A 15,808-nucleotide genomic window follows, 5' to 3' on the forward strand; every position below is an offset into this window, starting at 1 on the left:
TCGCTGGAAGCGTCTCCAAGACAAATATTATTGCCCCACCACTTTGCAGGACTCTACCGTATCCCTGTACTTCTTTAGCCAGGGGGGTCAAGACGATTATGACAAGAAGCTGTAAAATGAATGGCATGCTGTATCCAAGAAAATGACCAAAAAGAATGACAAGACACATTTGAACTCACACAACACAAGCTGACCACTGTTATCTACAGCAGCACTCCAACATCATGTTTCCAAGGCAGGATCAAAGTGGATGACATAAGGCATTACACCCTTTAGAGAAGTAAGATAAATGTTCAGGGAGGGCTCTTATCAAAGGCCTGGCTGTTTTAAGATTCTGATTAAAGTCCTGCAGTCCTTTTTCATACTCCCAGTGGAAATAGGTGTACAAACATTACACTGTTTGCATTGGCCTGAGAATTTAGTATGAAGCTCCCTCCAGATTGCCCATAAGACCCAAAAGCAGTTTTTCTGATGCATTATGGGGAGGAAGGTTCAGTGTTTTCTCTGCACTTTCTGAACCTTTGTCAAATACTTCAGTGGCAAAACATATTCAACACTACTAGACAAAATACTGAGCAGTAAATATGTTGATCCTACAAATCTGTACCTATTTAATCAAATCAGTCTAATATCACTTTCTATCCTGGAGTTTTTCCTCATTGTTTTCAGTAAGAAATGCTGAATAAAGTAAAACCGCTGCAAACTACAAAAAGTATTCTGACTGAGTATGAGGGGGGGAAAATGGGAATCTAGTATCTTATGCACACAGCGTCATCCCTGCTGAATGAGCACCACAGAGTGACGGCGGTCAGAATATGTTTACTTTAGCACGCCTGTCAGTCTCCTGCAAAAGATTACAGGTCTTCCGCTGTCTGAAGAAGATGAACAGATTTGGGTTTGTCAGAGAGCAAAGACATGGAATGCATGGTGATATCAACATTGCCAGATGGCGGTTGGAAGTAGGAAGTTGATAGGTGAAATTCGAGAGGGCAATGATGACATTTTCACTCTAGGGGATATAGGAGCTAAGAGAGACTTACGTATCACTGTAGGTTTTGTGAATGGCTGATGAACCTCAAAAATATTACTAGAGGGAAAAAAAATTACAATAAGTAAATGTAATTAAAGGAATAGTCCACTTAAAATCATTTACTCCCCTCGTGTCGTTTTGTGTCATTCTTTCGGCTACTATATCAATTCTAATCACCACTGTGGCTAGACAAAACAATTCCCCACAACATCATCGATGCACATTTACAAAACATTACTCATGGTCTTCTGGTTGCATTACTTATTACTGCAGGTATTCTAGATAATACATAATTTACATAAGCATAGAAGAATATGTAAGCATTTTTATCGTGATTACTTCATGGCTACATTATAGCTTACTTATATATGTGATGATCTGGCTGATGCATTTCAATGTATCCAAATTCCATGTTCCACAGCGAGTATTAGGTTAAATGTTTGAATTTAATACCCTTCAGTTTTCTGGCAGGTGAAACAACTCGTTCAAGCCAAGATGGCAATCCATCTGTGCACCTGCTATTATATAGTACAACAAAATGAAAATATGGGAAGAATTTGGCACGTCAAGTGTTTTGAAACAGCAAGTGTTACAATAAACCAAATTCATTGGTGCGCACACGTACTATGCCAATAATTCATTGGGAGGCTGTCACACACTGTTCCTAATACCTCTTAGGGAAAAAACTCTGCAAAGATGGCATTCCTCGAGCTTGTCAAAAAAGGCAAAGATTTAATAACATTAGCATATGGTTAGAGAAGGAGAGAGAGAAAGAAAGAGAGAGAGAGAGAGAGCACGAGAGGGCTTTGTGGGTGAAATGGTGTGCAGTATTTGCTCAGGTGGAATAATACACATTCAAGCAGGCCACTATGTATTGATAAAACAAAGAGGATTCCAAAGAATGTGCTTTGTGAGCTTGTGAGCCTTCTCGAGTATAATTGCATTTCCCAGTTGGATGGGCAGCCATTACCAACAACAGACGTCCATGCAAAACCCCGGCCACACGTCTGCAGTCACTGGGATGTGCTTGAACTCTTAAAGTACTCAAGATGAAATAATTGATTGCTACAGGCCAAGTATTCTCACCCAAGTAATTCCACACATCATCTATTATGTGTTTATTGCTTTGACATCTTCAGCTGCTGAAACAATGTCCAGCTTATGTTGAGCTCATTCTTAATGTGAGCACTCTACAGCATAGGTTATAAAGCTCTGGAAAGGAAAAAGAAGGCCTTGATGGAGCAGGTGTACATTCCTTAGAAAGAAGAGCCAAGAACCCTTCAGCGCAAAGAGGTTAAATGGTTCCTTACAAGTAAGAGAGCACATGTCATGTGTCATGCTGAAAAATGATGTCTGTGGATAGGAGTATCAGGAATAACAACATCACGATGTCGGAAAGTGGACTAGACAGAATTCCATCGCTGCGGCTGATAAACAGGTGCAAGGAGAGAACGTGAAAAGGAATGCATTGGAAATGATGGAAATAACTTTTGATTATGGCACGAGTCTCCCATAATGCTTCTAAATGCTTAAGGAGTCTTCTGATTTATGGCGCAAGTATCAGATCAAGCTGTTATATGTTAGATATCACAGTAAAACAGCAAGATACCGCAATTCATTTAAACCAGTGAAGCAGAACCGGAGAAATTCTGTTAAAGGAATAGTTCACCCAAAAATTATGGTTTACTCACCCTCATGTTGGTCCAAACCTGTATGACTTACTCTCTTCTGTGGAACACAAAAGAAGATATTTCGAGAAAAAAAAAAAGCCTCAATACAAGGTAAGTCAATGGGGTCCAATGTTGTTTTGGGAACATTTTTTAAACATCTTGAGTATGGCAGAATTGTTATTTTTGGGTGAACTTTCACTGAATCTGTACAGAAACACGCATTGTTATTCAAGCCAAGACCCTAAACGTGTTTACCAAAAACTCCTCCACATCATCATTCTACATTTATTACAGCAGTGTGAGTCTACAACCTTGAGTCTTTCTAGAGAATGCACAAAGCAGATGAAGAAAACCCAGAGACTTGAGAAATTAGATTAAGTGTATCCCGTTTCATCTCCTCTAAAAATCTTCCAGCACATATTTGAGAAGATGGTCAAGCCCTTGCAGCTGTTCATTAGAGACGCAGGCTACAGGAAACCGTTTAGGATGGGTTCTTCCAGCTATGTTAGCAGGAAAAACATCATGCCATTTGTATTTTGGCAACATACCCAAACTTGATCTCTACTCTATAGATTAAACACATGTCCAGATATTAATCACATTAGCTATTCACCTACCATTTAATGCATTATTAGAGTATAATGGTGTGTAAAAATATATTGCGTCAACCCACAAAATGAAGGACCTTTAACAAAATACCAAGCATATCTAAATTCATTTTACAAAGGGACTTCTTTGTCTATTCTATGAATGAGTCCAAACTTAGGGGGGTCAGATACCCCAACCCTCAACCCTTTGAAAGTCTTTGTGGGGCTTTCAAGGGGAGGTCACATGATAGCTCTGCATGACTGTTTTCTAAGGGACCTCCACCTTTGGTCAAGTGCTTTGAAACCAACATGCTATTGTTATTTTACTGGCCATGACAAGGACAAAGGGCCGACTGACCGGGACACACACTCTCACTGTAATGGTATATGGCTGGGAAATTCAGTCATTTCTATGCTTCTTAATGTGATCTTTGAACTGCATGGCTGACCACAGTACCTTATACATGAACACAACTTATCAATACAGAACTTGCTGGGTCTGTGAACAAAAGACAAGAACTTGCTTTGTATAAGAAAAAAGCTAAGATGTTTTTCACTCAGGTTTTTAATAATAATCAGTAGGAGAACGTCTATTTTATGAACAGACAAAGTGTTCAAGGGTAATTAGAAGCTCATTAGCAGGTAAAAATCAACTCAGATAAAGCGCACTGAAGATATAATGGCTTATGCTTTTTTTAGTTTGTGGAGTTAAAGATTCATTTATTTTGTTCCAATGTGCCCTTTCTAGTTCAATTTAAATGGTCCTGTGGAATGACAAATATATGGAAATATAAATATTTTATGTAATCTCTCAAAAAGATTACATAAAAAGATTACCATGTGCCTTATGCCACTTTATCCATTTCATATTATTTTATTTTTATTCTACATGTCCTTATTTGTATATTTGTAATAATTGCATTTTGTGTTTGTGTACATGTATATGTGTATATATATATATATTTGATTTGTACTTATCTGTATTTATACGTTCTACTGTTAGTACTTAGTGTTATCTGTATGCACCAGGGAGTAAGAGAGTAACGAAATTTCAGTTCTCTGTATGTATGTACGGTACATGTGGCAGAATTGACAATAAAACAGACTTTGACTTGAAAAAAGGTAATAAAATTACATGTTTAAATCATCTAGAATATAGTATGTCACACCATTGGAAGTATCAACTAACTACATTTAAAAATAAAAATTATAATACTGCAATAAATGTAAATTTGTACATGTACACAAGACACGTGAAATGTGAGCATTTTGTCATTCTCATTACATCTATAACAGTATTTTCAGACCTACCGGTAACCCTGATTGATCATAAACCTAAACAAATAAAGAATTTCACCTTTACGACTTACTTGGCAGCTGTGGTTTGACTAGCATGTGCAACATTTCTTCTGCATAAATAAATGCATGTGGGAGAATACCACCAACCACCACACATTAATTTATTATGTGACTGTTTATTCACATATCACCTCAAAAACATGTTCACACAATGGCAACAATATGACTAAGGTTGCAGATACTGTTCTCAGAACCACCCACGATGCACTTGGATGACATAATTCCATCATGAAATTCAAACTATAGAGAATGAATAGTACAAAAATCAACTCCACTGGCTGTGAAATTGAAGAGGGCATGAATGCTGACATCACTGTATCACTGGCGTAAGAGCAAAAACAAATAGCAGGAGGGTGGGGCGGGGTTAGGGGTTAGAGCACCTTCAGTTTCAAATGTGTACCACCCAACAATGGAGCCCCTCAGGCATCCAGCACAGGTGTGACCTGGATTTGATTAAAAGAAAAAACCTTAACTTCTTACCCAGAGTAAATAATGCCAAAGCTGTCCAGGTGCACCTTTTGTTTGTGTGTGACTTTTGGCAGCAGGGCAACTTTCGCAACACCAATGAGGAGGAAAAGTACAATGTATGCTGAGCTGAATGCTTTATGAGCTCAGCTGATTGAAGAGATAACACTAACCATAGGACTCAAGAACACCATGCCTGGATGGTGCTGATAAGAAGTTAAATGACAGTAGCATTTGCTTTGCCCCTGTTTTCGACCAAATCTGAGCCCATGATTAAGTTAAAACACAATTGCACCTTTTTTTCAGTGAAATGCCACATCAGCAGATTTAAAACGAGTTGGAACATTCATTGCACACTGTGCTTAAACAACTGACACATATAAGTCCTTATAATGGTTTCCTCAAAAAAAAAAAAAAAAAAATATACCAGGCTGATTTTTTTTTTTTTTGCTTCAAGGATTTTTTTTTTTTTTTTAATATTTAGGGAGCAAAACTGCCTGGCTTGCACCTTGGAGGTCCAGAAAACATCAAAAGATAATCTAGGTTATGCTTATGAGTTTTCCTCATGTTCGAAATGTGAATTTCAGGCTGTTTTTATCATGTTTACTACTTTAGCTTTATAGTTCAGAGTTCAGCCAAGCTTGTTTCCAATCACAGTCGTGCATTATTTATACTGCAACTTAGACACAGAATTTTTTGAAAATTATGACCTGGGAAGCCAGAAAAATCAACATAATTCTGTAAATAAATTATGCAAATAACTGATAATACCTAAACATACAGTACGTTTCAAATTTTAAACAATTACGTTAACATGAAAATGTGTTATTTCAGAAAACAGTCCTGGATTATGAATAGATACCTCCTAAGCATAAACTAACTGTTCTTATGCACTTGCAAAGGAAAGCCTTTCGAGTAATTGAGGATCTGTCAGCATAACATTGCTTGATACGCCACAGTACTTTTTTTCACTCATATTTATGAACGCAAGAAAGATTTTTTTCTGCACCAAAGGAACAACTTGTACTCTTTATATCAACCTCAATTATACTGGGTTATGACTCTGAATTGGGGCTTTAAAATAGCACTGTTTACAAAGTCAACAATTAGTGGGAAAGTCTGTCAGCAGTCACTGGCTCAGCTTGCTGTGTGCTCCTCACTTGATCGTAAACTCACACATCCCACTGGGGTTAGTACAAGAGGGTCAGGTAAAACACTTGTTTTCTATCTGGTTGTGACAAGGTGAGTGCAGAAAAACATTTAGTTTCCCGGCTGGCCAGAACAAATATGAGTATAGTTTACATTCCACTTTCATTTATTTCTCTGGTCTTAAGTTGCACTGACACAGATTTATTAGAATTCAGCATTGCTTCCACCATTTGACCCATGAAGCAGTTATAATAAACTATTTCTCCTGTGTATAGGAGGTAAAAATCCCCAAACAAGATCTTTTTATCCCAGACTTATTAAATGAAACAAGGTTCTTTTAAGGATTTCAGAACACAAGGCTATGACACATAGTGATCAGATGTCTGTCTTGGATATTGTGATAAGGCTCCTAATAAAACTGTTATAACACATAGACCATGTACAATTATCATTCAGTTGAATTACAGGCATGACGATACATGTCATTTTTTGTTTTCAATTTAAATTTTAGTCCTTCCTGGTCTCATCAGTTCAACAGCATGATTTAATTTCAAATTTATTAAGAACAAAATCTGGATTTCAGTCAAAAACAACTGAACTTTGTTATTGTTTCACTGTACATTAGCAATATAGCTGCTTGGGTGAGGGAGAAAAAACCTCAACAGTAAACATTTATTGGAAACAAAGTCAATTTTGGCCTGCAACAATAAAAACTACCTCGGTAAAATGGTTTTAGGGGTTTGGATCCTTTATTGGATTTGTCCTATTTACAACTATTAAACAAATGCAATGATTGACCAATCAAAATGTTTAAAAATGATTGAACAAGAGCCATAAATCAAAGCTAATGACCAAAACATTTAAATCAATACATCCTACTAAAGCATCTGGACTTTGTTCACAAACTGCAAGCTTGTCATGTTGTTCTTTAGTATGACAAATGCAGTACAGCAATTTTCTAAATCAAAGTTTACAGATTGTCAAAGGTTTCCGGTGGACCAATTAGTTGTGGAAAATCTGAAATAACATCTCTTTGAAGTCATCATACATCTTTACCGAGCAGAACCTGAAATGCTGTCAGGTCCAAAGGTGTTGAAGTAATGCTAAAATTTTCACCAGCATCTCCAGAAGTTTATCTCTTCAAATTTGCTGGATTTCACACACTAGTAATGAAAGTAGATCAAGATAAATTCATGTCTTGTGTTTACACAAACTGTGGATCATTATAATGAGCTCTGCAGTCTACAAACACAGCAGGTACACACATGCTAGCAAGTGGTGAAAGGATATATAAAATCACGAGAGATGACCGTGGCAATGGACAAACTTAAAAAAAAAAAAAAAAAAAGACTTACTGTAAATTAGTCAGTGGGAAATGCTATTGGATAAACTGAACTGCTAGAGTATGTTACTTACTGAAGTCTGGTAAAAGTTAGTCCACTTGAACAAACAGGGAATGTTTTATACCTACTTATTGTTTCTTCCTAATGAATGGATAAAAACCATTCTCTCTGCCTATTCCCAGACTATATTCAAACGTTTTATTTATTAATTTAAATAGCCTTGTAAAAACTAGAACAAATTATATTGTTTGGAGAAATACAAGAGCCCAAATGTAGGGGGCCCGACCAGTGGCTCCTACTGTGTATGGTGCGTCTTCTCTGAGACAGAAGGCTGAGGTGGCAATAAAGCAAGGTGTGTGAGAGAAGGGGGGTTACCCTCCTGAATTTGACACAGTGTGGATTGTGTTCCCGTCCTAATGGAATTGCAGAAATATTCTGGGGGAATCCCATTACGTAGCAAATGGAGTGCTGTAATAATGTACTCACAGTCATTTCCCCACTGCGGTTAGCCTCCTCCCGCTCCGCCAGGGCTCTCAGGAAGTTATCTTTGAGTTCCTTTCCTGTGCTTGCCAGCTTCCTGGAAAAGACAACATTTAAACAGTTTGAAATGTCTCTTAAAAATCTCTTTCACGCCTAAATGTTCTCAGCTTAATTAATTCTCACAGGCAAACATTGATGTTTACTTTTTGATATTAATGCATTTTCATAGAGCCAAAAAACTAAGTGATTAAATAAAATTGTCTATATACAGTGGATTTCTGAAAGAATTTTATTTAATCACTTTGTATGTATTATTTATTTTTATTTTTACCTCAGTAAGTCAAATCACCTTTTAAAAGTGAGATATATCACAAGAATATTTGTTTTCAAGAAATGCATCCAAAATATTTGAGAGAAACAAATCCTGCTCGGACTCAAATTACAACTAAACTGTAAAATACACCAAACACCTACAAGCATTGTAACAATGATACGGATTATAAAAATATCCAGAATATTGAGTTACATTAAAATGATGAAATACGCTGCCTGAAAAAAATAAATAGTCTCAAGGAGTGATTTCCGACAAAATTATATCTTCATAAAATAAATCATACTGCCTACACCCTAAAACTGCTGGTAATTAATCACAGTGGGAATTGCTTTTGAATAAATCCTCTCTTGAATTATTATCTCTGTCATTTCAGGAAAGGTTTTTCTCTCTCTCTCTCTCTCTCTCTGTGCTATTTGGCCTTTTTCCATGAAAGCAAAGATTTGGCAAACTCCAGCCTGTACACCTGACATAACACTCATTGGCATTCATCTCTCAGACGTTTCACAGTGCAGTACCAGCAATAGCGCCTTGTCATCCACCCCAAATTTGCTCAACATTCATAATGTCTGCACTATACCCACAGAATCATCTGCCTGCCAATAAACAAGTATTTGAGAACTTCATTTTTTTTTTTCTCAGGTTTGCAGGGAGCAAAAACAGGTGAAAAGGGCAGCAGAGATTACCCTCTCCTCACATCACAAAAAAATGTAACAAACTGCGTCATTTAACCTATCAAACTTAGTCTGCTCCCTACAAGAAATGTCAAATGTTAAAATGAAACTCACCCTCATGAATTTTTTTTATCAGTGGAACACAAAAATATGTATCAAGCTGGCTCTTTCCATACAATAAAATCCAATGGCTGTCAAGGTCCCAGTAGGTCAAATTGTACCTTAAAGTTGATACCACTTTTACATAAAAAAAACAAAACAAAACCAAAAAACTCTAAAATCTCACGTTTCTGCACCTTCAAACAATTTGTGTGAACATACACATGAGTCCTAATGAAGATTGTGAACAGTTCTGTTCCTCCTTGTTCTGTGGCATTGAGAGCTCTATGATTATCATGAACAATTCGCAGTAGTTATTTGCAATGACTGATAAAACAAAAACTTTCAAATTAGCTTGATTAGTTTTCAAAACTTCACAAAGTTCTCACAAGTAATGTGACCACAGCACAGATTTTATCATCTTTATCATCTACTACAACCCGAATTCCAGAAATGTTGGGACGTTTTTTAAATTTGAATAAAATGAAAACTAAAAGACTTTCAAAACACATGAGCCAAAATTTTATTGACAATAGAACATAGAGAACATAACAAATGTTTAAACGGAGACATTGTACACTTTTATATCCACTAAATAAGCTCATTTCAAATGTAATGCCTGCTACAGGTCTCAAAAAAGTTGGCATGGGGGAAACAAAAGGCTGAAAAAGCAAGACATTTTTAAAAGATTCAGCTGGGAGAACATCTAGCAACTAGTTAAGTTAATTAACATCAGGTCTGTAACCTGATTAGCTATAAAAGGGATGTCTTAGAGAGGCAGAGTCTCTCAGAAGTAAAGATGGGCAGAGGCTCTCCAATCTGTGAAAGAGTGGTAAAAAGTAGGGGTGGCACGGTAAATGTATTCGTACCGAACCATCACGGTACGGACATCTCGGTTCGGTGCATGAAGCCTTATGACGAATACAGGCAATTCACCCCCAATCCAGAAGGGGGCGCCCGCAGTAATGCAATGCTGTTTGATAACCGCCAGCAGAACAACAAAGCCCACTAGACAGTGACCATGTGCTAATTCTGAACGCATCTCTCACTGACAAAGGAGTATACTTGACTATAGTTGAGGCTTGCGCACTCAACTGTTTGCGAAAAGGAGCTTTGTGCTCGTGTATCCTACCTCTCTCATTCGGCACAAGTCCAAATATTCCATAATATTTCCATATTTGCGATGTAACGTATCTGAATGCGAAACTATTATTTATTATATAAATGATAGGCTTTGTACTTCAGACGTGTTCCAACGGTGACACAGAGGCGCACACGCTGATGTTTGGCTTACTGTATTTTATTTTGATAAGGTACCAACTGCGCTGTCAAGTTAGCAATGCTGGAACTGATGTGTTGTGTGTGTGTGTGTGTGTGTGTGTGTGTGTGATCTCCGGCACGATCACTTCAACTGTTTCCTTATACCAGCAGAATCAACTTTAAACACTTATTGTCTTATTAATTATCACTGTATAAAGGTCTGATTTTATTTGTGTACACTCACACTGAGTGCGTTTACATGCACCCTCTTAATGCGATTATGATGAGATTTTGGCTATATTGCGATTAATCTTTGCCTCATGTAAACGCAATACTTCGATCTAAATAATACGATTAAGCTCATAATCGCAGCAAGCATAATCGTATTAACATAGGTGGCGTACGCCGATTTTAATCGAAATACACAGGCATGTAAACACCTTAATCGCAGTATTGCAGCTCTGACCAAAGTGTGCATGCGCTTGTGACATGAATAACGTGACACGCACCTGTAATAATACGGAGATTAGAAACGATGGAGGGGAAGAAAGCATCGCATTCTGGGGAAAACACAACAAGCTGCCAGCAGTCTCTGTTCCTTACCCTCATCCAGAAACGGCGAGTAGAACGCGACGGCAGCGTATAATCAAACAAATTCTATCACATTTCTATGGCGCCGAAAAAGCGTGGAATACAGCCATACAAAATCATTATGCTCTTTCCGAGTCCATCATTTGTGCTGTCCAGTGGGGTATGTGAATAATGGCAGTAAAAAAAATTAACCACAATTCTTAGCGAATAATAAGAATAATGGAAATTGCATGTAAACGGGAGTAAGAGCTTTGCTCTTGACATGTAAACATCATAATGCGATTAAGTCCTTACTCTGATTATTGGAAATAATCGCAATATTCGTGCGCATGTAAACGCAGTCACTGAAAACAAAACAAAACAAAACAGATTTCATATAACATGTAAAAAATTGTAATTTGCACTACTGTCTGTTCAAAATAAATGAAAAGAAACTGAGCATAGCAGATTTCTTGGTAACACTTTATTTTGATGGTCCCTTTTGAACATTCTGTTGACACTAAGTAATGTTGCAACTACATGTCAACAAACTCTCATAAGAGTATTAGTAGACTGTCTGCTTCATATCTACTAACTCCTTATTGTGTTGGTCTCCCAACAGATATCCTACTGACTATAAGTAATTTTGCAAGAACGTGTCAACTTAATCTAACCCTACCAGTCAACCAATACACTACTAACACTCTAATGAGAGTTAGTAGAAATGTAGGTGCAACATTACTTATAGTCAATAGAATGTTAAAGGGATCATCAAAATAAAGTGAAACCGATTTCTTTTTTTCCCCTGTTGTACCGAAATCGTATCGAACCGTGACCCCCGAACCGAGGTGCGTACCGAACTGTGACATCTGTGTACCGTGCCACCCCTAGTAAAAAGATTGTGGAATACTTTAAAAACAATGTTCCTGTCACGTTTGGCTGTAGAGGAAGCACGCCGGAGGCACGAGCAAACGTTCACAGTATTTAATCCACAGAACACAGGGGAAATCCACACAATAGGAGCTTGAGCAACACATGAAGTAACTAATGGCGCTTTTCCACTGCGTGGTACGACTCGGCTCGGCACGGTTCAGAATGGCACGGCACGGCTCAGTTTGGCTCGGTTTGCGTTTCCACTGCAGTTTAGTACCGCTTTAGAGTGCGTGGGATTATTCACGTGTCTTTATAGTTGTGCCGCCTCTACTGCCGTGACTCCTGAAAAACTTTTTAATTCCGCGTTGCTCAATCGCTCTCACTGGATCCGCTCCTCGGCTATCAACAAGAGGACAGTCTGTACTTCCTCAACAGACAACGAAACAGCCATTTTTTGGTTGTTAAAAGAAAGGTGTGCTCATTCAAAACTGTTGCGTTCGATCCTTCGCTGGCTGTGCTGATTTAAATCTAGCGGGTCTGTTGTGTCTTGTGCCGCAAGTTCAATGACGCAGTGACGATTTTCTCCGGCCAATCAGTGATCAGCAGAGTTTACATGTCACGTTTTGGTAATGGTACGGTTCGCTTGGAACCTCGGCCGAGGTGGTACTAAAAAAAGTACCAGGTACCAGGTACTGTACCCAGTGGAAAACCCCCCCAAAAGTGAGCCATACTGAACCGTACCTTGCCGTACCATACAGTGGAAAAGCGACATAAGTAGACCCGACAAACATGAACTGAATAGACAGGGCTTTAAAACTCAGGATAACGAGGGACAGACAGGTGTGGGGAATCAACTAATAATCAACCTAAGCAAGGACAGGAACATGACCAAATAAGGAAAAACAGGAACAGGGGCAAAACACGATACAGACAGTCCAGACACCTGACATATCAGCCCCTCCCGGAAGGTGTGTCCTCACACCGTATAACCAACACGGGGAGGGGTGGGTGGGAACTAGGGAGGAGGCTCAGGAGGAGGATGGACGGGTGTGGAGGAAGCCAGCAGACAGAGACCAGGGAGGCGACGAAGGAGGGACCCGGAGCAGGAGGAGCACAGCAGGACCCAGGCCACAGCCATGATGACGGCCCACGGTGGAGCTGACAGAGGGAGGAGCCATGGAGGAGGAATGGCCACCGACTCCAGGGGGCCAACCAACGGCGGCGGAGCAGGAGGAGGAGGAGCCCGAGGCGGAGAACCGAAGAGCAAGGGCGACGGGGCGGATCCGGAGGGCCAAAGCGGAGCAGATGGCACCGGCGACCGAGGCAGAGGCGAGGATCCAGAGGGCCGCGGTGGAGCCGGAGCGACAGAGGACTGAGGAGGAGCCGAGGGGATTGAGGAGCCTGACAGAGGGACGAGGACGTGGGGACAGGAGACGACGGAGGGCTGGACGGAACCAGCGGGGACGAAGGAGAGAGGAGAGGGGGCAAATCGGCTTCCAGCTCAGTTTCCCAGTCAATAAAGTCCAGCTCACCCTCAGCCGCGGTGCAGTGGGCGGAGCTCCCCGCCGCGATCTCACTGGCCACGGCATTCTCCTACGAGGCGGGCGTTGTTGCCAGCTCTTGCACTTGGACTGACGTCATTAGCAGCTCTGGCTCTGCGGCGATCCGTGGCTCTGTCTCTCCGTGTGGCGATGGCTCATCTGTTGCGGCGGGCTCGGGCATGCGCACTGCACGGCGGCGAGATGGTGGGCTGGGCACTGGGTCCGGAGTGGAACGGGCGAGATCCTCCTCAGGACAGATGGTAAACGGGGATCTCATCAGTAAAGCCGGTTCCGTAGATCACTGACAAGCTACACAATATCACGTTCATTATCGCAGATGAATCGCCTTCGATAATGAACGCGATATTGCGTAGCTTGTCAGTGAACTACGGCTCTGTGTATTAAATGCCGCTCCATTTGAAAGTAGGTGAAGGAGATTTACCGCTAATCACAGAACCGGCTTTACTGATGAGATGCGCATGACAATCGCATGCGATATATCACCCAGCCCTAATATACAGTGCATAACATCATCAAAAGATGTAGAGAAACTGGAGAAATCTCTGTGCGTAAGGGACAAGGCTGAAGACCTTTGTTGGATGCCCGTGGTCTTCGGGCCCTCAGACGACACTGCATCAATCATCGGCATAATTCTGTCACTGACATTAGTAAATGGCCCAGGAATACTTCCAGAAACCACTGTCGGTAAACACAATACGCCGTACCATCTGCAGATGCCAACTAAAGCTCTATCATGCAAAAAGGAAGCAATATGTGAACATGGTCCAGAAACGCCGTTGTGTCCTGTGGGCCGAGACTCATTTAAAATGGACTGTTTCAAAGTGGAAAAGTGTTCTATGATCAGACGAGTCCAAATTTGACATTCTTTTTGGAAATCACGGACGCCGTGTCCTCCGGGCTAAAGAGGAAGGAGACCTTCCAGCGTGTTATCAGAGTTCAGTTCAAAAGCCAGCGTCTCTGATGGTATGGGGGTGCATAAGTGCAAGACGACCTCGAACTCTTCAGCAGCTGGAAACCTATATCAGGCAAGGGTGGGACCAAATTCCAACACCAAAACTCCAGAAACTCATAACCTCGATGCCCAGACATCTTCAAACTGTTTTGAAACGAAGAGGAGATGCTACACCATGGTAAACATGCCCCCGTGCCAACTGTTTTGAGACCTGTAGCATGCATCAAATTTGAAATGAGCTCATTTTGTGCATAAAACACTTGTTTAAACACTTGTTATGTTATCTATGTTCTATTGTGAATAATCATGTGATTTGAAATTCTTTTAGTTTTCCAGAATTCAGGTAAATCACACTACATGAGTAATCTCCATTTTTGTCTGAATGAATGCCTTACAAAACTAGTAAACTTCAAGTTCAGGAACTCAAGAAAAGTTCAAGAATATTTTCCAAGTATACTTAATGTAGTAAGAATATCAATGTATTAGTGTTTTATCTGAATATGTACTATTTCAATACTAATTGGTACTAAATTGGTCCACTTTTTGTTTACTTTTAAGTGTACTTTAAGTGTAATAGTAGTAAATGTTGAGTACATCAATATGTTTCTTCAGGTCTGCAACTAGTACAGTTTACTAGTTACCGTATAGCTGACTTTTAGTTTATGTGAGTACAAATCCGATTCCAAAAAGTTGGGACACTGTACAAATTGTGAATAAAAAACAGAATGCAATGATGTGGAAGTTTCAAATTTCAATATTTTATTCAGAATACAACATAGATGACATATCAAATGTTTAAACTGAGAAAATTTATCACTTTAAGGGAAAAATAAGTTGATTTTAAATTTCATGGCATCAACACATTTCAAAAAAGTTGGGACAAGGCCATGTTTACCACTGTGTGGCATCCCCTCTTCTTTTTATAACAGTCTGCAAACGTCTGGGGACTGAGGAGACAAGTTGCTCAAGATTAGGAATAGGAATGTTGTCCCATTCTTGTCTAATACAGGCTTCTAGTTGCTCAACTGTTCTTTGTCGCATCTTCCTCTTTATGATGCGCCAAATGTTTTCTATGGGTGAAAGATCTGGACTGCAGGCTGGCCATTTCAGTACCCGGATCCTTCTTCTACGCAGCCATGATGTTGTAATTGATGCAGTATGTGGTCTGGCATTGTCATGTTGGAAAATGCAAGGTCTTCCCTGAAAGAGACGACGTCTGGATGGGAGCATATGTTGTTCTAGAACTTGGATATACCTTTCAGCATTGATGGTGCCTTTCCAGATATGTAAGCTGCCCATGCCACACGCACTCATGCAACCCCATACCATCAGAGATGCAGGCTTCTGAACTGAGCGCTGATAACAACTTGGGTTGTCCTTGTCCTCTTTAGTCCGGATGACATG

General features: G+C 39.9%; 1 protein-coding gene across 2 annotated transcripts in view; it reads right to left on the reverse strand.

Moving 5' to 3' along the window:
* Positions 1–15,808, reverse strand: part of cfap299 (cilia and flagella associated protein 299) — a 59,245-nt gene that overhangs the window by 26,869 nt on the left and 16,568 nt on the right. For both annotated transcript variants that reach the window (XM_058774685.1, XM_058774686.1), the window contains one exon: positions 8,090–8,180. In XM_058774685.1, coding sequence (XP_058630668.1) covers positions 8,090–8,180 — 91 coding nt within the window. The remainder of the gene's footprint in view (positions 1–8,089; positions 8,181–15,808) is intronic.

Source organism: Onychostoma macrolepis, chromosome 05, assembly GCF_012432095.1.
Source record: "Onychostoma macrolepis isolate SWU-2019 chromosome 05, ASM1243209v1, whole genome shotgun sequence".
Lineage (NCBI taxonomy): Eukaryota > Metazoa > Chordata > Actinopteri > Cypriniformes > Cyprinidae > Onychostoma > Onychostoma macrolepis.